The sequence below is a fragment of the Rhinolophus hipposideros genome (genome assembly GCF_964194185.1).
Source record: "Rhinolophus hipposideros genome assembly, chromosome: 17".
NCBI classification, from domain to species: domain Eukaryota; kingdom Metazoa; phylum Chordata; class Mammalia; order Chiroptera; family Rhinolophidae; genus Rhinolophus; species Rhinolophus hipposideros.
Genome location: NC_138063.1, coordinates 14,294,672 through 14,319,013, shown reverse-complemented (window position 1 = coordinate 14,319,013; position 24,342 = coordinate 14,294,672). Strand labels below are relative to the sequence as shown.

The following is a 24,342-nucleotide window of genomic DNA, read 5'->3' as shown; positions in this document are numbered from 1 at the left end:
TATGAACTAAGTCCAAATTTCTTAGCACAACAAAACGCCTGGGCATTGCGGCCTTTTTGCGTCGCCCCCACACGCTGGCTCTCCCCACCTCCCTCTGCCCGCTGGCACTTCCACTGACAATGACACAGGCATGCTTACTGGTCTCCGGCCCTTCCTGCCATCCTCACTCTCACGTGCTTGCTTACACATGTCCATTTAGATCTAGGCCTTTTCACTTCTTGTCCTTCTAGCCAACTTCTGCTCATTCTTTAAGCTCACCTCAGCTACCACCTTTTCTTTGTATCTTGTTCTGACATCTCCTACCGCTGTACAGAGCTTACTGCGTGTTTTTGTGGCACCTTATACACATTTCTGTTATACTTCCTATTTCATCACACAGTAGTTCCTTACTACCAACTTGTCTCTCCCCCTCCTGGATTCACTGGCTGGGGTCATATCTCTCTGTGTACTTTGATATCTAACACAGGGCCTGGAAGCCAATAAGCTCCCAATAAACATTTTTAAGTACATCTGTGCTAAAAATATTTAATCCCGTGATGTAGGCAAGACAGATATTATCCTTATTCTACAGATAAGCAAATCAATGTCTCAGAAAATTTTGCTCTTTCATAAAACTACAGGACAAATTTTAATCTACTAGGTAAGTATGGGATAGTCTAAGAATAAGTCAGAGGACTGGCAAAGTAATATCAGTGTTCTTTTGCCACAGTAATTGTTCTGGAATATTTATTTGCAAATGCAATTGCTGTGTGAAAAAAGGTCTACATGAATTATTGTATTGTTTTAGTACTGTTTTACTATTAAAAAAATTTGAATATTACATCTAAGTTAGGGTAATTTTATATTTTTATAACTTAGCTTTTTTGACTTAAGAAATTGATCTTGTAATATAGGATAACACTAAATTATGTTCCAGACTAATCTGGTTTTCTGTTTTAATAAGTTGATGAGCCATAAAAGTGTAAAATTCTAGAATCTTTATTATGTATTACTGTATATACTCTATCATTCTCCAAAATAAACATGAGCCCAAAGATACGGTAACATATTGGTTAATAGATGTATGGTTTTAAATTTTTTGTAATTTGTAATTGGCTTTCACAGTTTCAAGTCAGTTCTTTTTTTGGAATGTTGAAGAAGTCAAATCCTTTTGAAATGAGTTTTTGAAAAATACAATTCTGTAGCTTTAGTACAATGTATATAAGACAATTTTATGTCACCAGGCACCATCCCAGGCAAAAGACAGGTCGGAGGGAATGTATGTGAAGGCCCTGTCCTACTGCTCTGGCCAAAAGCCATGTTCTGTTAACCTTAACCCACATCAGAACCACAAAGATAAAATGTATATGTACGGGGGTAGAGGGTACCAAAAAAATGTATCCACATTTTAAGAGATGTTATCTGTGCTCCAGCAGTAGTTCGCCGTAATCAGAAATGTCTGGATGCTGATGGCAACCACTTTGAGCACCTCTTGTAATTGCAGAAGTCAAATGTGACTTGTATTCATCTTTTGTTATCAGTATATATTGACTATTACAATTGTAATAGTTATTTTTCCTTTCTTAAAATGTGTGTAAATGTGTGTAAATATTTTTTTTGGCATCGTGTGTGTGTGTGTGTGTGTGTGTGTGTGTGTGTGTGTGTGTTCACGGGAGGTGGAGTACCACATATGGAATAGAGTCAGTGGAATTGGAACAGCTATATTAGATGTTAGAGGGGTAGTAGATTTGGGGTGGGGGTTATCACTTTGTGAGGGGTGTACATATCTAACCATTAACATTGTTTTGTACACCTGAAACTAAAATTAAAAATAAAAACCCACAAAGATGCTGCATTCCCACGCTTCCTGTGGACACATGTCCGCGGAAGGTCTGCTGTGGAAGGCCCTGCACTGTTTGGAGAGGGAACAGAGACAAGCCAGATCCTGTGCCTGAGGAACTCCAAGTGGAAGCAATTGAGGTTTACTTCTGGGGCTCAGTGTTTATTACCTTTAGCAGTGCTTTCTCCTGTATTCTTTGAAAAATTATAGGACCATTTTATGTTAGTTCCTTTCTTAAGAATGCATTGAATGTTTACAACAGAATTTTCATGGTCTGAGAATACAAAAGCAAAAATGTGTGCACTTTCCGACTTCCAGCATGGGTTTGAATAGATTTATATTATTCAATATAATATAAATTGAATTTATATTATAAATTCTGATCATTTTCAAATACTGATGAAAACACGTATAGCGTTAGGTCTGCCCAAATCTGAATGAAACAGTAACTTTTTAAGCATATTTGAGTTATACTTTAATGAATGTTTTATAATTATATGAATATTATGTAACAATTTATTCACTATCCTTTTGTTTAAAACTGAACCACGTTTATCTAAGTCACATTAGCATTCAGTGTTGAATTAGTCATATCTTTAATATGTCATCCATGAATTAGTCATATCTTTAATATGACTAATTATTCTTAAATGTTGAATTATATGAAAAATGTTATGGTTTGAATTTTGTCTTTAGCTAGATTTTTTTTCTTATGTTTCCATTATTTAGCTTTAGACTCTCACAATACTAATATACTACTATTCTTGTATAAGCCAAAAATTGGTGGCAATCATATTTTAAAACAATTGGAAGTTTGCAGTGTTTGGGATTTTTGGCAAACATAATTTTTGAAGTATAACTCAATAAAAGCGATCATTTCAACATGCAAAGAAAGGACCTATCAATTGTGTATAATTTAATTGAGTATTTTGTAGTTACTTCGTCCTGAAAATATTTGACCTAGTAAAGCAGAGGGTTGGGGGGGAGCGGTTCAACTCCTGATTATCTGCAACAAGAAAAGGAAAAAGAAGGACTCACTCATTACTAGGTGAGACTTACAGAAAATTTATTCTTTGAATCTGAAAAAGTTCTTCAGTTGACTAGAAGGGGAAACATTCCTAAAACCAATATATATGTTTAACAGAGGTTACTATCATGATGACTGTACCAGTTTAAGATTGGAAAACAACTATTGACTTAAATGCTTATTCTCCATTTGTTCATTCGTAGACCTTTTTAAAATTAATTTTAATAATTTATAATTCATATTAGTGAAAATAAAAGCTCCAACATAATAAAAATCTGAAATTATTATTAATGCCTAAATTTTACAATCGTGAAACGCTCTTGACTATTAATGTTGATTCTTACTAGTCCTGGAGAAAGGTGTGTGTCTTTGTGTAAAAGTGCCTGGTGACGTATAATTCTCCACAAAAGAAACTTCAAAAACTCTTGCTGGTTTCTAAGGATTCCCAATATGTATATATTAAAAAACTCCTTTAATTCGTCACTGTCGTTTTATCCCCTAATGACATTTAAGTAACTTTCAGGAACTGAAAATAGGGAGTAAATGCTACAGCTATTTTTAAGGAATAAAGAAAGTCTGCTTACTTGAGGCCTTATATTTTATAATAAAACTTAAGATAGCTCATTTTATTATATTTATCCTTAAATCTAGTTTCCATTAAGATGTTACAATGATACCAAATCTACTTGGGTTTTGCCCTGAATGTATATTTTTTTCAATTAGATAGCAATAGAAAGTAATTCATTGGATAGTTCCAATATTCCTTGGACTGAAAAATGCCGCAACGGATTGACTCTATAACATAAAGTTGGCATAATGTGAATAAAAAGCATCACCTTGGCCCTCCATCAAGAAAAGAAATTATAGAGATAAACAACCCATTTTCAGCTCTCAAATCTCTGTTCAAAATCATCGTAGAATTGCCCAAGCTCTGCATCGAGGCTCTGTGCTTACGTGGCAGGACGGCAGGACGGTACAGCCCATAAGAGAAGCTGAGCTCTCTGCAGTACTAGAGTTTTAGGAGTACGTTTACCATCTACTTTCATTTTGGTCGATGCTTTTAGTTTCTGTATTTTGTGTCCCAAGAGAGAAAGAGCCAGTCCCCTAATTTTGTAATTGTCCTTTCCTCAGAAAGTACTTATTTATTGTAGGTAGGTATTGCCTCTTGGGGACACAGATAAGCTAATGGGAGGGTGAAAAGCTGATGAGAGAGGTGGGGCCACCACCCTCCTGTGGCCTAGGTGTGTGGGGGAGCCAAAACGGCGGTCTTCCTCCTTCCCAGCTGATGAAAAAGGCCAGGAATCCTCTAATCCTTAAGCCTCTGTTTTAAGGGGTTTTAAACTACTGGAGCTGGGTCAAGGAGAAGAGTTCTCCTACATCTACCATCGTTGCAATGGGATGGGGGACCCTGCCTCTTCCCACGGGTGTGTAGGACTGCTGGGTGAGCGAGCTCCCTGGGGAGACCAGGCTTCCTCTGTGCCAGACAGGGCTGACTGTCATTCTGCTATCCTCCCAGGGATGGAGGGAGGGCAGGGCATTTGTGGTGGGCCTGACCACGTCAGGAAGTGAAGGGAGGTTGGACCATTCCAGGGGTCTTCCACTGGACCTGTCCTAAATGTGGAAGCCACTCCAGGGTCACTAGGCTCGGGAGTCTAGGGGTTCTGTACGGCCCCTGGTACGTGAGGAATGAGGCGGACACGGCCCCCCAAGGCCTAGCTCCTCCAGGGCCTTGTTCTCCAGCCGCTGCTACCTCTGCCTGGGCTGAGGCTGTGCCCAGCCCCCGAGCACCACCAGGCATCCCCAAATCTTCATTGTGTAGCCCGGGAAAGTCGTGTAGTGGTGTTGGTGTATAATGTACATAAGTGCCAGTTACATGGAAATCCAGTGTGTGCAAGCTGAAGACTGGCAGTGTATAGTTTCATTTGATAGGATATTCCGTAAGGTAATGGACTGGAGCCAGATGGCCTGGATTCCAGTCCAAACAAGTTACTCCACCTCCACATGCCTCCTTTTCCTCATATGTAACTTAGGGGATAAGATATTCATAGCATTCTTACGTCATGGAGTTAATGTGTCAGGATGAAGACGTTTATGTGGAAGTGCTCATGTGAAAGTAACAGCCGGCACATCACAGGTGCTGCAAACGTTTCCTTACACCCTTTGGACTCCCTGCAGTGCCTCCCACAGTAAGACACACTTACATAGCTTTTAGTATATAGTTTTACATTTTATTGGATTGATGACCAATGCTGTTTTGCAGTTGGTCTTTGATAAATCAAATTTTTTTGTTGTTTTAAATTAAAACATGAAGTGATGTGATTCATTTTTATCAGTGACCACAGGACGAGACAGAAACATTCTCTTAAGCACCACGTGTTACGACGTGCAACTGGAGAAGCAGACAAAGAAATAGGCTCCATGGGCAGTCGGTGAATGGGAGTGTACTTTTAAGTAGACATAAGCAGCCAGAATGCAAAATCAGTACAAAATTTGGGAAAGTGGCCCAGACGAGGAACGAGAGCAGGCACTGTTCACAGGTGTTTTGTCGGTAGAGGCCGCTCAGGATTTCAACACAACCAAGACTGTCTGCTGGGCTCAGGTGCCCACAGCTGGTCTCCTGGAGGTAATGGGGGGGCATTCTGAATGCCCGCCATCTGCATGCCAACGGCTTCTCCAGCTTCTCCTCCTCCAGGAGTTCTAGTACATTCTCTTCTAACAGTATCATCGGCCACATAGCAGTTTTCTGATAAAGCATAACGTTAGCCTTCCTGCAGAGTGCTGTGCAAAACAAACTACATGCAGCTGCCTTGGAAGTCCACTTGGAAATTCCACGTTTTGAGACGTGGTTGAATAAGGTAACCTTTAAGATACTGTCCAACACTAAGATGTCATGATGGGAAAGCTTGGAGAACATTTAAGGAAAAGCCACAGAAATGATTTAAAAAGTTGGAAAATGACACCTGAAAGGAAATGTTATAGTCGCTGGGATTTTTTTTTATTTTAATCCTGAAAATAAAAAATAAGTAAAAAGGGGGCCAAGTTGCTATAAGAGTCGTTAAATCTGTAGAGGTAGAGTCTTGCTAAGATGGGTGACCAGCTGTTGTTCTCCATCTCTGCTGAGGCTAGAACAAGAGGAAGCAGGCTGAAACTGTAGCATTTGGGGTTTAGATTTGATGTAAGGAAAAATTTTGTGACAGCACACATTGTTAAATGCAGGGAAAGTGAGGTTTTGGAATCTTCCCTAGAAATAGTTTAAAGAATAGGTTTTCATCTGTCCTCCTGCTTCAGGGTCACCCTGCCCACATACAGAAAAGAATGGGTGACTTTTCAAGGTTCTTGGCAAAATCATATGGCCTTAAGCACCCATGCACAAAAGGGCTGCAAAAGGCTTAGTTCAGAGTGATAATTAAATTTTACTTGAGCCTTCTCATCGGCCACAGATGAGACTGTCTTTTTTTAATGTCATTATCATCTGCCTAAATTATTTATTGAATCTATCATTTCTTTCTTTGAGCAGATAAACGTTAAATATATAATAAAATTTTTACAAATTGGTTGCTTCGGAGAAAAGAAAGAGGGAGTTTTTTTCCTTGAAAGTAATTCATTAACTTTTCAACTCTTTTAAAATGGCTTTTTTTTTTTTTTTGATGAGTCTTTCCTTCGCTAACAAACAAAGCTGTCAGTCAGAGCAATGTCTTTGTCTTCTGTCTGCCTTGAGCAGTTACCTCCCTGCCAGTCAGCCCTGAAATCTGTGGCGTCCTTCCTATATAGGGATGTCAGAAAGGCCTGGTCCTCCCTCCTTCTCCGCCCTTTTCTGACTTTGGTGCAATCCGCGAGAGACACCAAAAGTGTGGCTGGTGCTTCTGGAACAGAGGTGAGCACCCTGGACCTCAGTTGGCATTGTCTGTTATCCCGAAGAGGGACCAACACTAGGAAAACAGAGGTATCTGTAGGTCTTTGGTATTACCTCACTTCTCTTTTGGGGACTCAGCCTCACTTCCTACGCACTCACTTCTCTGACTATCTGGCCCATCTCCAATCTATTTCCTGCCTCCATACGTAGATGGACATTTCATTCAGGCTTGCCCTCCATTGCAACTGCCTACCCTAATCCCAGATCAGCCATGCTGCTCCCCAGAGGCCTGTGAACGAGGGAGGCAGCCTTCCTCCCTCTAGGCCCATGTAGACCTTGGGTACTGTGACTCTTCAGTCCACGCTCTATCTGTCACTTTATTTTAGCAAAGTTACACAAAATACGTGGGTCAGTACTTTATAAACCTTTTCCTTGTGGTAGGATTTATGATAGCAGAATTTTACCTACTTTTGGAAATCGTCACACTTTATGTTCAAAGGAGGAAAATGCTTTTGATTGGATGGGTTTTTCCCCGTCTCCTTTAAAAAAGTGATGAGACCTGCAAATAAATATGAAATGCTCTCCTTGATCTCATTCAGTTTTTAAAGTGGGTGTAATAGAATCCCACTTTTTGGTTTTAATTCTCAAATTGGTCATCTGGAAGCTGACTATCAAGAACTCCAGGAAGAGAGAGAGGACGGAAAGAGCAGTTTTAAAGAGAATATTCTAGACAGTTACAGCTTCTGTGGACGCCAACTAAATCGTTTTAGAAACCCATGCCTCTCCTTCTCTATACAACAAGGCTCATAGTATTTCTTTGCAGAGCACATGGAAAGTGCCCGTTAAAACCTGTGGGTAAGTGTGAGTGTTGCTCGTTCTGAAGCCTGCCTCTCGCATCCTTTTCTTTCCTAAGAAAAAAGGAGGAGTGGGTGTGTAACAATTCAACACTGTCTCCTGCCAGGGATAATTACTTGATTTCTTTTCTTGTTCATAGCACTTCTTGAATTAGATTAATTTCTTCATCTTCCATTTCTGTGTGTTCAAGACAGCGATTTCTTTGACTAAAAATGTAATAAATAATACATGATACTCATTCGCATGTAAACAGTAGACCAAACCTCCTTTGATTTCAAAGCCTGTTATTTTGGAAAATGTTTTTTACCGTTTAGCATTGAAGATCCCTACCGTTGGGTTTGCCCCATCACAAAGCACTTGCAAGTTTGCTGTGATCCCCACACGGCTGCGTCTCTAATGCCAAAATAGAGGTTAAAGTCAGTTCAGGTGGTGCCTGCGCAGATCTTAGAAGTTCAGAGATTCTGAACAAAAGACAATGGCAACATTTCCATTACACTGAGGGCTGAAGCACCTCTTAGGCTGAGATTGTAATGAGCTCACCAGATGTACGGAACCATTTAAAACAGCGAGCTTCCCTGAGCTACCATGAGTGGTACTTGCTTTCTTATAAGACAACAGGTCTTGCTGCTGACATTGCAGTCGGTACTCAGTGGGATTTCTCTGTGTTTCTTCAAAAGGGCCCTGTGGGGTACCTCGCGATATGGGATGGTGGGGAAGGGGTTGTGTGTTTATGTGTTCTGATCTAAAGTGTAGTTCCCCCTTTGTCTAAAATAGACTTTAATAAACTAACAAGTTAAGCCCAGTGTCTAACCAGACCTCAACAACAACAAAGGAAAACAGGACAAGGATTAGTGAAATGAGTAGGAAGTATTTATTATCAGACACACAGAATGAACATAAATTTAATTCTGCATTTTTCCTTGCAGTAAAGCAAGCACATGTTAGATTCTGTCATTATTGTTACATGGTAAGAGAAAGCAACAAAATTTATCTGGAAAGATAAACATTTTCCTGGCAGAAAATTCCAAGATGAACTTAATTCACAGGATCTTCTATTAGACACTAGATAACATAATGGCACAGAAGTAAGTATTCAAGTGGGTGTTTTAAATGCCAGCCCTCTATAAAATAGGAATATATAATATGAAATATTTCGTGAAGACTCTTCTGAAGGAGCCCCATGGGTCTGGTTTTCCGCCTTTACAACAAGGCTAACTTAGCGAGCCTCGCAGAGAGCAGAGAGGTAGTCAGTGTGGTCGTTGGGTTGGTCCCTCCTCCAGACCTGCTGGTTTCTAGCCAACTCTGTGTTGCATTCTCTTACTGCCTGAAGCACATTCTGGTTGCTGAGAAGGAGGGTTGCTAATCTGAAGGAGGCAGGCTTAGCACTTTGTTTTGAGATTTAGGGAAGGAGGATCAATCTACCCCTACACAGACCTGGGCTTCCGGAGGCTCGCAAGAGGGGCCAACCTTTCTTAGAGATACTTTCAGTCTGCTCACACTTTTCGATGCAAACTGGGACCCCAGGGCATGGAAGAAACTAGTTTTTTTATATAAATAGTTTTGGGTGGTTTTTTTTTTGCTTTGTTTTTGTTTTTAAAGATTTTATTGGGGAAGGGAAACAGGACTTTATTGGGGGAACAGTGTGTAATTTCAGGACTTTTTTTTTTCCAAGTCAAGTTGTCCTTTCAGTCTTAGTTGTGGAGGGCGCAGCTCAGCTCCAGGTCCAGTTGCCATTGCTAGTTGCAGGGGGCGCAGCCCACCATCCTTTGCGGGAGTCGAACCAGCAACCTTGTGGTTGAGAAGACGTGCTCCAACCAACTGAGCCATCCGGGAGCTCAGTGGCAGCTCAGCTCAAGGTGCCGTGTTCAATCTTAGTTGCAGGGGACGCTGCCCACCATCCCTTGCGGGACTCCAGGAGTTGAACCAGCAACCTTGTGGTTGAGAGCCCACTGGCCCATGTGGGAGTCGAACCGGCAGCCTTTGGAGTTAGGAACATGGAGCTCCAACCACCTGAGCCACCGGGCCGGCCCCAGAAGAAACTATTTTTGAATCAAATATTTTTAATGGAAGGGTTGCATTAAGTACCATGAGGGACCAGGCAGGAAATAAAGGAAGCAGGCAACTAGTGTTACGTACACAGGTCCTCCTTTGTGTGGAAGGGCCACTTTTGCTCAGTTCTGACTGATCTCACCATGTCTGAACAAAGGCCCAGGATTGCTAGAACCTCCAGTTTCAGGAGAGGCTAGAAATCTTGATTTTATATGATATCTGATGAATTTGAATACAGGCTCAGGAAATATTTTTTAAAAAACATTTCACAGGCTAAACTAAACACATCTACAATCAGGTTTCATCTTAAGAGTCTTCAGTCTACAACCTCTGTTATAAAGCAATACCTAACTAATCAACTATCTTACCCATAAATTAGCCTCAGAGTGATCCAGTAGAATTTCAGATTTTTAGCATAACTGAATCTTGATTTTAAAAAAACAATTAAAGTTGCTTTCCCAATGAGCTCATTGAACTGACCTAGTAATTGAGAATGGTCCGTTTTTTTCTTTTAACTGGTTACGTTTTTTTTCTTTCTTCGCACCTACAATAATTTTCATTTTAATATAAATGGTGTTAAGTTGGTTTCTTACAATAACTATTCAGCATGCTCACCCTGTTGCCTAATTTAGCACATTTGTGGGCTAGTACCATGGACAGTTGCCACAGCTGTTCAATAAAGTTCCACAGTCAGAACTCTGTTTCTGGACCACCTGGTAGTATGTTAGCTGAGGCTGATTCCGGCCTATATAATCAGGGCTTTTGTGTGTATGTGTTTCACTAAATGGTATACTCAGGTAATTGAGTTATATGATTGTTTACATTTGTCTGGTCATTTTTTCCCAGCTTTACTGAGATATTACTGACATATAACTTTGTGTAAGTTTAAGGGTTTAAGGTGATTTGATACACTTACATGTTATAAAACAGTTGTCCCCATAGCATTAGCTAATACCTCCATCCAGTCACTCTGTGTGTGTGTGTGTGTGTGTGTGTGTGTGTGTGTGTGTGTGTGTTGAGAACATTTAAGATCTACTTGCCTAGCAACTTTCAAGTATGTATGTCTGGTCATCTGTAAGTAAGGAGGAGTGACACAAATATTAATAGTATTTACTCAATTCTTATTCAGTGTCGTGCATTGTTCACAGTGATATAGATAGATAGATAGGTAGATAGATAGATAGATAGATAGATAGATAGATGATAGATAGATAAATAACAGATGGAAACAAACCTTACTGGCAGTGTCCTGGTTTAAGGGAACACATGTCCCCATTTCTGTCTTGACAAAGGGAGGAGACCAACCTACAGCTTGTAAGCAGACTGACTGTTGATTAATGTAGTGGAGGGATGGTCCCTAATAGTTGAGTGTAGGGACATTTGGTCTTTAATACTTGAGTGTAGGGACATTAATACAGTATTATACTAATTTGCTTAGTATCCCAATGTTTTTGATGACTATTAATATCATTAAACTTGAGTATGTTCTTTATTAGTAAAGATCTATTATCAAAGACCTAGCCTAAAATACAACTTCATTTGTTTAATTCATGGTTAAATCAATGAGAGCTATTTGACGCTATTTGGCAAAGTCTCCAAATTATCTTGTTAACTTGTTTTTAATAGCGTTTTGATTTATATGTGTGCACAAACTTACAACACATGTGTATATGCATGCATGTTTACTAATTGCAGCCATATGCATTTAAACACAGTGTTATTGGTGGGAAATGAAGTATAAAGCATGAAAAATGTATAATTATTAAGAGGTTGAAATTATAGTTTTTAACTCCTCCCAGAACAGGCCTGTTACAGCTTTGGTTGTTTTTAATTTCATTCAGATGAGTGAGGTTCCTGGGTAGATTTGGTGATCCGTTTCTTAACCCTCCTAATTAATTGTGAAATTCTTCCCTCTAATTGGCATCAATGAATTAACATATTGGTTTGCCCATTAATATGTATATGCTTTTCCTTGGACTCATGCTGTCTGCCCAACTCAGAGACAGGCAGATTCCGCAGAGCAAGACTGAAGTCCTTGGGTAAACCAGTGAGAGAACTTTGGTTGCTGTCCCAATTTTTCTAACCTGATTTTATAAATAAAATAAAGAACATAACAGCCTGTAATATCCATGACATAGCTTGTTCAACACTGAATGCATTTGCACGTCTGTGTGTCCTAGTTCTGGGACGTGCATGTAATTAATGACTCTGAATTTTATTTTAGACAATCCATGGACACAAGGGACCAATCACTGCAGTGGCCTTCGCTCCTGATGGACGATACCTTGCCACCTACTCCAACACCGATAGCCACATTTCTTTCTGGCAGGTAAGCGTCAGTGCTACAGGGTCTTGAAGTACACAGATGTTGGGCTTTTGCTGGGAAAGCCTTCCTGTTGACTATGCCAGCCCTCTCTCTTCTTTCAACAAATACCAAATATTCATTGCTTGCTAATTATGTGCTGCTCGATGCTAGCCAGTGGGGTAGACTGAGAAGACGTTTAGCAACCTGAAAAGGGTGGGGGCACTTCTCTCACAGAACTTGCCATCTGAGGGAGACATAGGTAAATAACACAAATAATTACAGTACAGAAGGGAACCTGAGAATAGGTGGTGGGATGGCTTCACAGAGGAAGTGACATCTGAGCTGAGACACAAGGCTGAGGAAGGGCAGGGACGAGTGGGCATTTCGGGAGAGGGAGCAGCCATCCCGTGGGAAGCAAGGGCATAGTGTGTGCCAGGGCTTGGCCTGAAAGGAGTCAGGCAGGAGGAAGCCATGCTCGGGCTGTTCATTTATACATGGTGCTCAGACAACTCCAACAAGGGGTTGGGAAAAAGGCAGCCTGTGTCCCATTTGTATTGTCTCAGTTTTGTTTGCATGCTGAATTTCCCACATTACGCTTTTCACTCCCAAACTATCAAAACATTTTAAAACTCCAAGTGTCATTGATTGGCAGTTCATGAGAATGCCTATGTTTGATTCTGATTAAAGTGAATTTTAACTTTGAACTATTTTTTTCAATAGAACTTGTTTCATTGCCACCAATTAATCTTTATCCTGTCTTCTTTTTAATGACCTTACCTCTGATAATTACAAAAAAAATTAAACATTACCAACTCTTCCCCAAGAAAAATTAATTTAAAATTTTGTTGTTACCTTTACTTTCCTAGGCTGCAAATATGTTTTATGAGACTCAGTTTATTGCTTTGAAAACTGAAAAAAAAAAAAAAACCCGAAAGTTTAAACAAGACTTCAGTACAGCTTGATAATGTTTTTTTGTAAAAAATCAGTAGCTAATAAAATGTAAAACAGATGTAATAAATTGCTTAATTAGCAACATTCTATTAAAACATGACAACTTCCAAATCTGTCAAAGACTTTTACTAACTCTTCATCTAATTTAGTTTTCCAGTTTATTATCTCATTATCGTTTCTTCCATAATATATCTCCAGCATCTGAATTAGGTCATATTAAGCTCTTTTCCTTAGAGATCTCACCCAGTCTTCATTTTTCCCGGTGGGTAACCACAGGACTCCTATTTTACACTATTGAAATCCCACAGCAAATCCTTTAGGTGCCCACAAACTGGGCTCTTGCAGCATTGAGGCTTAAAAGTTTCCCTACCAACTGTTTCTTTCTACTCAGGCCTACACAGGGATCTCTGTTACACCAACTATATACTTTGATACAAATTTTTCCTTATTTCCTGAGCTCTTGAAACTCGGGAGGAGTGTTTATGTAGAGTTCCCCTCATTCAGCATTTTTTCAGTGTCTAAGTGCTGGGGGCTGGCCTGTGCCTCAGGCATAAAGAGTCAGCAGGTCATAGGTCCCTGCTTTCAGGGATCTGGTGTCCCATCCACGCTTTCTTCTTTGGAATACACAAACGCAAATCTCAGTTGTCCAATTTTACTTCCCCAGAAAATGTAATTCCTTGTATAAAAGAAATTAGCCAGATTTGAAACTTGCAGTATTTTCTTGAATGTCTCTGTAGTAAACCTTTTTCCCCCTTATCTAGATGTTCAAAGTTCTATTTGGATGTGTTCGTCCCTTGCTTGAATATTTCTGTTTCTATCCAAGTTTCCTTCTGCCCCCCTCATTGATGGAGTTCTGTGCAGCACCCCTCCTTTTCCTGGATATAAGAGGACCCATTCGGTGACACCTTGTTGAGGCAACTTTCCGTCTTCCAATTCTCTGCAGGCTCTGGCCGCAGTCTCTGCCAAATGCACAGAAACCTGTGTGACCGTATGCGTGGCACTGTGCACAGTGTCCCTTTGTCCCATACGCGTCTACTGCGGGGGTGGCCTCGTGCCGTCTGCACGCGTGAGTGTTCCACAGACACAGCAACGCAGCCAGTGCCCAAGTCTGTCTTGACTCGAAACCCAGTGTCAGTATTTAAAATGCAGCCTATTTCTCACAGGCTTAAATTATACCCAACTCGATCTTGAAATTTAAGTGGAAGACACAGAAATATTTTTTCAGCCTTATCAAGAAAATACAATAAAACCTCTTCCAGAAGTATTGTGGATTTTTATTTGAATTAAAAAGAATCCAGAAGACAGTGTTGGATCTACCACGGCTCTCCCCAGATGGGCTTTGCTGATTTATTTAGATACATATTGTTTAGTTCTAATGATGTATGATAACACTTTTATATTATTCCAGTAAATGTACTGTAATATATTTTGAAAACGTAATGAAGTCTTATTAATACAGAACCTTACAAAAGCTATCAGCTATTAAAACCTTTGCTGAGAAATGAGTGTTAATGAGAAATATTGGTTGGATAATTACTCAAGTGAGACTTAGTAAAAGGTTTGCGTACAGCATTACTTACACTGAGAATTGCATTAAAACACTTCCTGTTTTGATGAATTACATCTGTATGTGTTTCTGTGTGTTCAGAAAATAATCTTCACAGAACTGGTTTTGTGAAGCATTGTTTTTAAAGGGAAGGGAAAAGCCAAAGTTACATTTTAGTTATTTTATATACCCAGCTATTATCAAGTGATATAATTTGGCAACCTTTCAGTCCCTTTGACTCTCCAATACCATCTTTCTACAATTTGAATATTTCACTTCAGTGTTTCCATTGGTATTTGATCAAGGGGAGTGTAGTCATGAAATACAACCCTAATTCTCTCACCTAACTTTGACTACAATCCTCCAACAAATAAGTATCCTCTTTCAGACATGTTAATAATAAATTAGGTGAATAATTGGTTTCATTTATTTTTATTTATTCCATCATACAATAGAATACTATTCAGCCATTTAAAACGTATGGTGTAAATCTATAGTCATTAACATAAAAAGATTGCCCTCCACATTTTGTTGAAAGAAAAAAGCAGATTGTGAAACTGCCTTTTAATAGGAGCCTTTTTATGTAAAATTTTTTAAACCAGCTTCTCCTGATATACTTGGAGGTCTAGGAAGGTTTTTTCCAAAATGCTAGTGATTATCTCTGGGAAGAGATTTCAGGGGATTTTTGCTTTCTTTTTTACACTTCTCTTCCTTATTTAAATTTTCCACGTGAGTATTTATCTTTGTAATCAAGAAGAAATTTAATGTTCACGAACATTACAATTGCAGGTAGTTGTCATCATTCAAGTGTCAAATTGACCCTACCTTAGCATAGTTTATCGCCAGTCACTCATCAAGTAAACAATGAATAACAAAATGGTTGGTTCATTGTTTTGGTGAGAGTTCTTTGAGCTTATCGGGAAAATTAATACTCATCTTTACTACTTCACATTCATCTCTAATTTGAAGAAGTCACAGGAAAAGGAAGGTCTGAGATGCAACAAATTATAGCTAACATGAAGGTCTTCATCATTCCACCTGTATACCACTGTAATAGTTATATACCTTAGAGAATTTGGCAGAGCCCTGTTCAGAGGCGGGAAGGCTGTTTGACCAAAGGCATTTATCAATGGATTTATCAATCGTTTGAGGGATGGCTCAGCTTGTAAGGGGCACCCAGATATAATAATGGACTTTAAAAAAAAATCTTTCCTTCTGTAGCATTCCGATAAGATATTCTCTCCCTGTCCCCCTTTAGCCCGCAACCCATTTCTTGTCCGTGGCTAAATTTGAAGAGAAGAATTAGAAATAAGGACATGTCTGAACATACTGGATACCCTTAGCATTTTAAGCCACCAGCAGAAATCAAGTTTCATACATATTTTCATAGAAAATCCATAAAGAATGAAAAATACTTTCTGGTTATTTATCAACTGAGAAATTAGATTTCTTTAAAGGAACAGTATGCCTGTTGATGCCAGTTCATTTTAACCAGCAATTTTCTGGACCATTTGGATATGTCCTATAAGAGGACTAAATTATTATGTACTGTTGCTTTTTGTACAAGTGAGAACTCTCAAATCAAGCTCACCATCATTATTTATATTTAAACTATTTGGGAACCTCCAGAAAGCAATAGGCATTGACTTTTCATCTTTTACGGAGTTTTTGGAAAATAAAGGAAGGAAAGGAGAAAAGGGAAAGGGAAGGAAGCAAAGAAAGAGGCCTTTGGGGGATGACAGTAAGGTAATGCCCAGCTTGAAATGTTCACTCAACAGTAACAGAAAGAGTTAATGATAAGCATACATTTGGTTTTAAAATGTGACCTCGTACACTAGTGATTTTTTTTCACCTCTGTGTTGTGTTCGGCACTATTATTAATGCAGTAAAATCAGTAACATTAGTCATCTTAAAAGGGTTATTACTCAAGATGATTTAAATTGTGAAAATGTCAGTGGAGCCTGCATGCTTCCTGCTAGAGACGCCGTGATTTACGCCCTCTGACACCATCCTGCTGCTGAGAAGGGCCAGGAAAAGGAATGGCTTATATTTTGCACTGATCCAAATGCAGTGCATGATATCAGCAATAACACATCTTAAATGTCCGAGGATTTGCCAGGGTTTCATGTGTCAACCATTTATGTACGTTGGATCGTAATCTGCATGCTTCATACAAATCCCCAGAATCTTATACGTTTAGTTGGAGGTTTTACTGCAGAGCAGAATTGGAAACAAAAATTAGTGCAAAGAAAAACATTACTTCTGAGGCCTCTTTCCTGATTTTCAGTGTGCCTTCCCTACAATTGGTAATACCACAAAAGACATATATTGCAGAAATGTTAAGTAATATTTAGAATTAAGGTTTTGTCAGACTCAGTCCCTCAGACAACACTTCACAGAGGTAACTGCCATTCAATATTTGGCATTTTGACCTGAATGCGTAGTTGTTCATAAGCCATAATTTCCATGTTATTTTCCACTTATGTGAATGAATTACAAGAACTTACATTTTAAATCAAATCCAGAAAAGCCACCAAAAAGCAGAAATCACCAACTAATAAAAATGTAGTCCCAATAAAGTGTTAAAGTATATTCTCTTTAGCATGGCAGCAAAACAGGGAGCCATAGAGACCAGGTTGACATGGGGTCAATTCTTGTTTTTCCCTTCAAAATAAACTAGAGCTTCCCAGAGACTGAATGTTTTAAAAAGCAGGTGAGGAGGGCAGGTTTTGGGATATGGAGATAAGAGCTAAATTTCGAACTTGGATCCAATAACCTCTCACTCTGTCCCAAACTTGTCTCCGTGGACTCGTCCTTCAGGGGATGTAGTTAGCACTGTTTGTTGAAGAACAAAAAGGTCCACGGTTTGAAATACCTGTAATTTCCAAACAATATCTGATTGAACCATTTTATCCCATGTGCAGTTTAGCTCCCTTCTTTAAGATCGGACTTTCCTGCTGTCAAGTTCTACCCACAAAGTAAAATTTCCCTGGCTGTATGCGTTTACTGTAACAGCGTCAGAACAATTTCAAATACACTGAAAGGAACATTTCAAGGTTAAGAATAAACTCTTAGATGAACGTGAACAAGCGTTGTAGAGGAGGAAGTGACCAGAAGTGTGTGTCACTCCCACCACTGTGTGGTGGGGCCAGGGAAGCGAGTCTTGATGTGACACGTGTGCTCTCCTGTCCCTGTGTCCCCCAGATGAATACGTCACTGCTGGGAAGCATCGGCATGCTGAACTCGGCACCTCAGCTGCGCTGTATTAAAACCTACCAGGTGCCCCCGGTGCAGCCCGCCTCCCCCGGCTCCCACAACGCGCTGCGGCTGGCCCGGCTCATCTGGACTTCCAACCGCAACGTCATCCTGATGGCCCACGACGGGAAGGAGCACCGCTTCATGGTCTAATGCTGGCAGCTGCCGCCATGAGTGCAGCTCAGCGCTTCAGCTCTCTAGGCAGAGATCCCTCCAAACTTACATACGCTGGGTCCTTCCTCAGTGCCTGCCCACTCCTGTGTCCCCCGGGGCGCGGCCAGGTCTGTGTCACTCCTGCATGGTCCTCGGGCAGACTCCTGCTCGTGCCACCTACCGAGTCAGAGGTATGCACACGTCGCTCTGCAGGATGTGGCCCTCCTGTCACTGGGTCGCTTTTCCTGGCTGAGAGGGAGGGGAAGCCGGTGGTCCCTTGGGAACGCCCCTGTTGCTGGGTGCACCAGAAGCCCGAAAATCAATAAACACTGTGATTGCACTCCCAGCCCAGATCAGCATTTTCCTCAAGCTAAAGCCCATCTCCGAAGTACTGCTTGAGCCTGGTCGTTTTGACATTTGGGTTTTGAGGGAATGTGCAGTCCTCATGGTTGAAATTATTTTCCTTTGGATTTCCTAAAACATGCTACTGTTTACCAAAAAGATTCTGTGTTTACATGGGTTTGCTTTTTTTCCTTTTTCTGCTGATTGTTTAGGAAATCACTCAATCCAATTTCCTAGGGTATCGCTACTAGTTTCTTTACTAACACCTAACCAACTTGAGATGAATGAGAAAATATACAAAAAGAATGTTTTGTTCCTCATGGAGACTTACGGTTTCCCAGACTCCTAGCCTTCTAAAATGCTCCTACCCTACTTAAGTGATAGTGTGTTTAGTAGTCTAAAATAAAAATCACCACTAGTAATGGTCTAGTTAATATAATTATCCAGTCGCTGTAACTAATCTCTTAAATGGACTTTTGTAATAAAGAACCAAGTTTGGAAGCATCACCTATACCTACAAAGAAGACGTGATGTCTACTGCTACAGATCTTTTAAAGAAAGAGCTTACCCCTTTCTTCAGAAACGTTACAGACCTGTAGTTCTCATGTATCCGACCTGTGTCATTTATCATGTGATAGTCACAATTCAGCCTGCAAACTACTACTGATTAAAGAAAAACTAAGACAGTGTTTCTTTCATACAAGTATCCTAGAAAATTAGTAAGTATAGCACAAGCATTCAGGAGTACATATATATGAAATGTGAGTGCTCCATCAGTCTGAGCAAACATTGAAATGAGAGAGTTCATGACACTTGGAAGGAAGTCGGCTTTAATTTGGCTGCTTTCTTCTCATGTCAAATTCTGCTGATTCCTGCTCATAGGAATGGGGGAAAATCCATAAAGTAATATTTTGTATGAATTGCTCCTAACAAACCTTTATCTGTATATTACTGGGGAGTTGGTTGGTTGGTTGTTGATTGGTTGGTTAGTTGGATAAAAAGGTTTATTAATGTAAAAGTAGAAAATAACTTATGAAATTCAGAGAAAATATGTGACGTTTACAGAGGAACCAAAATGATAATGGGAGCCTTTAATTTAAAAAACATAGATGTCAGAGTTTATGTAATACACAAAAGAGTAGGATCGTAGTCTGGGAACAAATATGTCTGTTATTTTATTGAAACAGACTTTTGAAGAACGTGTTAAGAAATTAAGACCACTAGCACGTCTCTTTCATGTTGATAGGAAGTATGTTATTTCTGTTGATGGCAAATCTGCACTATTCCCTGGTTATAGACTTTGGGTGTTCTTTCAAAAATGAATTTCTGCCACCTGCATGTACATTGTATTTATAAAGATTATATATGTAGTTTCCAGGAAGAAACAAAGAACTACACAGTGTAGACTTTATTTGTTTGCTGAACATGCCATTGTGTTGGGTGTAGATAGAGGAACCTGAGGCAAACAAAAGGTGCACTTGGTTTTTCCAGTGGGCTCCTGAGTCATCTCAATAAGCCAGCACGTGTTTACTTTATGAACTTAAGTGGGGATTCATTTATTCTAGACTACACAGCTGTTTGGGAATGATGACGTAGAAGTATACCTTAGGGATTTTTTAAAACAAAATGTTCAGTGCATCTGGAGAAAGGTGTGAAACTGATAGGCAGGCCACCACACATGCACTGATGGATGGCACATACCGTGGAGAGTTCGAACAAAGCTGTGAGGGCCAGAGGAGCGAAACGCCTGAGCAATCGGCATAGACCAGCCTGTTAACACATTGTCTGCACAGACAGCCCAAATGACTGGCCAGTAGAATATTACGATCATAAAACTCGGGGGGTAGAGGATGGTTAGACAGATAGCTCTAACTGTTAAACTAACATCTGCATTCTTGTTAACACAAATCTCTCCTTGGTTATTTTGACAACTACAGTCCAAACTTCATCACAGCACTGAGGTAAACTTTGTATTTGTCATCCAGTGTACGCTTTTAGTGTTTTATTAATTTCCTTGGCACTGTATTTGGACCTGTCCTTGTAAATGTAGAGACATATGTGGCTTTATTGGTAACTTCCAAGCAAAAGATGACATGATGTGACACTTGTATGAAAATGTAATGATTGAACTCCTGTGTACAGCGAGTGAATTAAAATGTCTGCCTCTCAAGACATTTCTTGATAATTCCACTTACTAGATCCTGTATGTGCTGAATGTTCCTCTGTACATATGCGTGTTAAATAAAACTGAATTGTACTGAAGATTGTTTTTCCCATTAAAAACATGTCCACTCTTAAACATTCTCAGTTGAAATCCATATGCCCCCCCCCTTTAAGCCTTCTATTTCCATCGAATTATTCATTTCCCTGGAGAGCTAGCTTCAGGAAAGGCAAACTTGTTCACAAAGGGCAGTAGGACAGTAGAGAAAGAAGTCCCTCTCCTATACCGCCAAAATGTGAGAGAACCCGAGAAACACCCCTACCAGAAACTCAACAGCACCCTCTCTGGTTTGGGCAAGGGAATTGCGTACATGTTGTTCTATCCCCACCCTAAGTTGCTCCTAAGTAGACTGTTGTTCATTGTACCAAATTATATCTTGTCAGATTTCATGACATGAGTTGGCTGCCCCAGGCTGGGGGGGCTGGGCTGAGATCATTAAATTCATTTCATTTAATACTCAGTCTGGAGTTGAATTTGAATCCCCTAGGTAAAGGGTATAATTGGTTTTCAGAAAAAGAAGAGTAACAAAATAGGTCAGTGGCTCACAGAATGTTATATGTGTAAGTAGTGCATGTATTTCTTTAATTTTCAGGTAAGACTAGAACATCTTGAGTTGAGTCAATCACCATGTAACAGTATAATTTTCTTTAAGAAACAGATAAACAGTAAAGGAGTCGACGGCAGTGTCTCTGGCCGTGTCTCGTCAAATGCCCAGCGTCTATGCTAGATATTGTGTTAGCATCACCCGAGGACTTAAATGTATCCTTGTAGGGAAAACGGGCAGTACCAGTTCTGTAGGACTGGTGATCACATGAACTGATCAAATGTGGAAAGGGCATGACATTAATAGGAAGGTAACGCCAAGCAGTGCTGGGTGAACTTTCACCTTTCACCCCTTCGGCAGACTGACAGAGCTGAATGTGGAAGAAAATCAATACTTTGGAGCCAGGAGGGAAATATTTCCAACCTCTAACTAGAGAATGTATTTTGACAAGGCCAAGATAATCCAAGCTGCACAGGAGAAAGAGAAAAGAAGACTCATTTTTAAAAGCTTGACACTTCAAGGTGTTTTTGTACAATGGTTTAGAGATCGTCAATACATACAAATACCAAAGGTCAAAAAGAAAAGCCAGAAGAATTTCAAAAATTAGATGTTCGGTTCTTTCTGCTGTTTACAAAAAAAAAAAAAAAAAAAAGACCACAGAAAGGCTTCTGCTTATAATTGTCGTTTAAAGGAACCGAGCTCACAAATGAGTGCTTTCAGGTTTTCTTCCCCTCTTGAATCAAACCTGAAATTTTATGAAGGCAGCACTATGCATAGGGAATGCCTAAAAAGGCGATGGGACTTCTTGTGTCTGTATGTTTTTTTCTTGGTTCCTTCATTTTGTGCTACCGTAACATCTCAGCATCTTGTTTTTTGATTCATGCTAATCCTGCCATGATGGCAGACCGCCCTTCATATTTGCCTGAGAAAGGAGTTCATGTACCTTTGGCACTTGAATTGTTTCTAGTTTCTCAAGTCCCTTTAAGCAAATTACTTATGAAAGTATTCTAATTAGGGTTCTCTGAAGTGAGAGGCTTATACATCTCTAGGAAATAGATAGGAAATTCACTGTACTCTTACCAGTGAGATTAGATTCATTCATTCTGTTGACAGGTACCTCCATCAGAGGGATACAGATTCCTTTCTTTTCTGCAGATAGGAAAACAGTCAAAAGTTGCCTGTACCTTCTGGCCAAGCGCAGGAGAAAGGAATCCTGAGTACGCAAAGCATCTAAGGTAACAGCTTTGTCTTCTCAGGGACATGCATCAGCAGGCTTGCCATAAACATATGCTAATTCTATGCTGATTAGAATAACAGTGAAAATATAACCTTAATTTATGTACTCTCTTTCTCATTAAAAAATTCCATTCTATTGTTTCTGAGAAGATAGATCTGGCTGGAGAGGTTTTAGTTTTATTTGTTGCAAAAGGAGAACACAGCCAGCCAGAACTCCTCCATAGTCTACGATTTCCCAGAAAAGGCCAGGTATGTAGCACATGCCTGGTTTGTAGGTATCAAGTCACTGTTAAATCCATGAATCCATGAGATTATGCCTGTAAAATGCTTGCAAGACTGGTACTTAGTAAGCACTCAAGAAAGGGAGCTAATATTTTTAGTAGACATTTACACGTTCTCATTGAGTGTAGATAAACAAGATTGTAAAGTACTTATATTCTTTGGAAAACTGTTGCATTTTTGCATTGTTGTATTTTCATCACTACCTAAACTCTAATAATGGGTCTAGACATCTTACCCAACGGGGAGTCTCTGGTTCTACCTGTATTCCCCAGGCTCTTCATCATGTTGCTACGTGTTGCTATCTTCTCACCAAAATTTATAGACACTGAGGAAATTCCAAAAGCGATGGCAGTGGATGGGACTGGCTGATTATGGCTGTTGAAGTTATGACGGGTTGCTCAAAAAGAAAGTGCTTCACCACATTAAATTTAGGATGTATATTAGTATCAGGGATGTGTTTGACTTGTATGAGTATCTTTCAAACACATCTGTCAAGATTGAACAAGACTCTGGACAGGGGATTATAGAGTAGGTTTCATGGAATCCCCAAAGCAAAGGAAACTATGTATAGGTCCGGTTGCCAGTATCTTCTTGTTTTGACTAGTGTCAAAAGGACACTTTGATTTACCCAAATGTGAAATGTATTGTCTAAAATTTGCCCCACCCAGAGGCACTTTAAGTTTTAGTGAAAATGTATAAATAATTTAAAGATGCTACAGTGTAACTTTTTTTTAATTTCATCTACAAGCATTTATTGAATTTCAGCATATGCCAAGCATATGTTCTGTTTTCTTCCTGCGGATGAGGTCACAATCTAGCACAGGGCTATAACCCTACAGAATAAGTGTTCAAAACAGAGATGAGCAAAGAGAACATATGGAGTGATTAATTCTGATAGGATCGTGTCAAGTTAGGCTTCGCAGAGAGGAAGCATTTTGTCTGGTCCTTGAAGAATAGAAATTAATTGGGTGGATGGAGGACATGTTATAAAGCAGGAATTTATGGGAGTCGAAATTATTATGTGATCTGAATGGAAATAAACTACTTCAAACCTGCAACCTACGGAGTATTGCTGACGGTCCAGGTAGCTCTTCACCGCAGCTACAGGAAACAAGACTCCTGGGGTGAAGTGAAGGCAAAACCCCCAAAAATAAATAAATAAAGATTAGAGCGAAACCCTAATAAAAGATTTCTCTGACGTTTACTCATTTTCCAGATTTCATTTCCTTTTCTAAGAAGGTAATTTTTGCTTGAAAAGTCAGTTATACATCCTCCATCTCCTGTTTTCTAGTGTGTAGACAGCAGAGTTTTGGGTGCCTGCCATGAGCGCTGCTCAGATTTCCACCCCCCCCCTCGACTCCCACCCCAGGACTGAAGCATTTATTCTCCTGGCCACTGGAACGACTGGTGTCTAATGGCTCTACTGAGCCCTTCCCTGGAGATTGCTTCATAGCCAGAGAGCTGTCCGACCCAAGGACACGCGCCCTCTCCTGAGGCTGACCACATTCAGCGGTGGGTCAGGGAGGAGGTAGAAAGACCCAGCCCCTAGCTCAGTTTCAGAACAACTTTGGCCCGTCCCAGCTCCAGAACTCCCCTTGGGATTGACTGAAGCCTTCATTGAACTGTATCACAGTTCAGCTGCGCCCTGCACCCGGCCCTACTTCCTCCACTTTCCTACAGTGTTGGTCCTGAGGACACTTCCATAAACTTCCTATCTGCAGACTTCTGTTTCATAGCCCGCATCCCCCAGAACCCAGCCTATGGCCCTTGGTACCAGGAGTGGTCCAAGAAAACAGGATCTAAAATGGAATTGGGGAGCTGGGTCACCACTGAGCTACTGGCAATGAGGATCCTATCACTGGCAGTAGGTAATCTTTCTTGGGTAGCCTCTGGCGTACTGGGGC

At 40.1% G+C, this 24,342-nt stretch overlaps 1 protein-coding gene across 3 annotated transcripts in view; it reads left to right on the top strand.

Annotated features, from left to right (window-relative positions):
• The window catches only part of WDR7 (WD repeat domain 7), a 301,626-nt gene extending 281,209 nt beyond the window's left edge, over nucleotides 1-20,417 (top strand). For all 3 annotated transcript variants that reach the window (XM_081078981.1, XM_081078980.1, XM_081078982.1), the window contains 2 exons: nucleotides 11,828-11,932; nucleotides 17,610-20,417. In XM_081078981.1, the coding sequence (XP_080935107.1) occupies nucleotides 11,828-11,932; nucleotides 17,610-17,813 (309 nt within the window). In that variant the 3' untranslated portion in view covers nucleotides 17,814-20,417. The remainder of the gene's footprint in view (nucleotides 1-11,827; nucleotides 11,933-17,609) is intronic.
• Nucleotides 20,418-24,342: the final 3,925 nt, after the last annotated feature.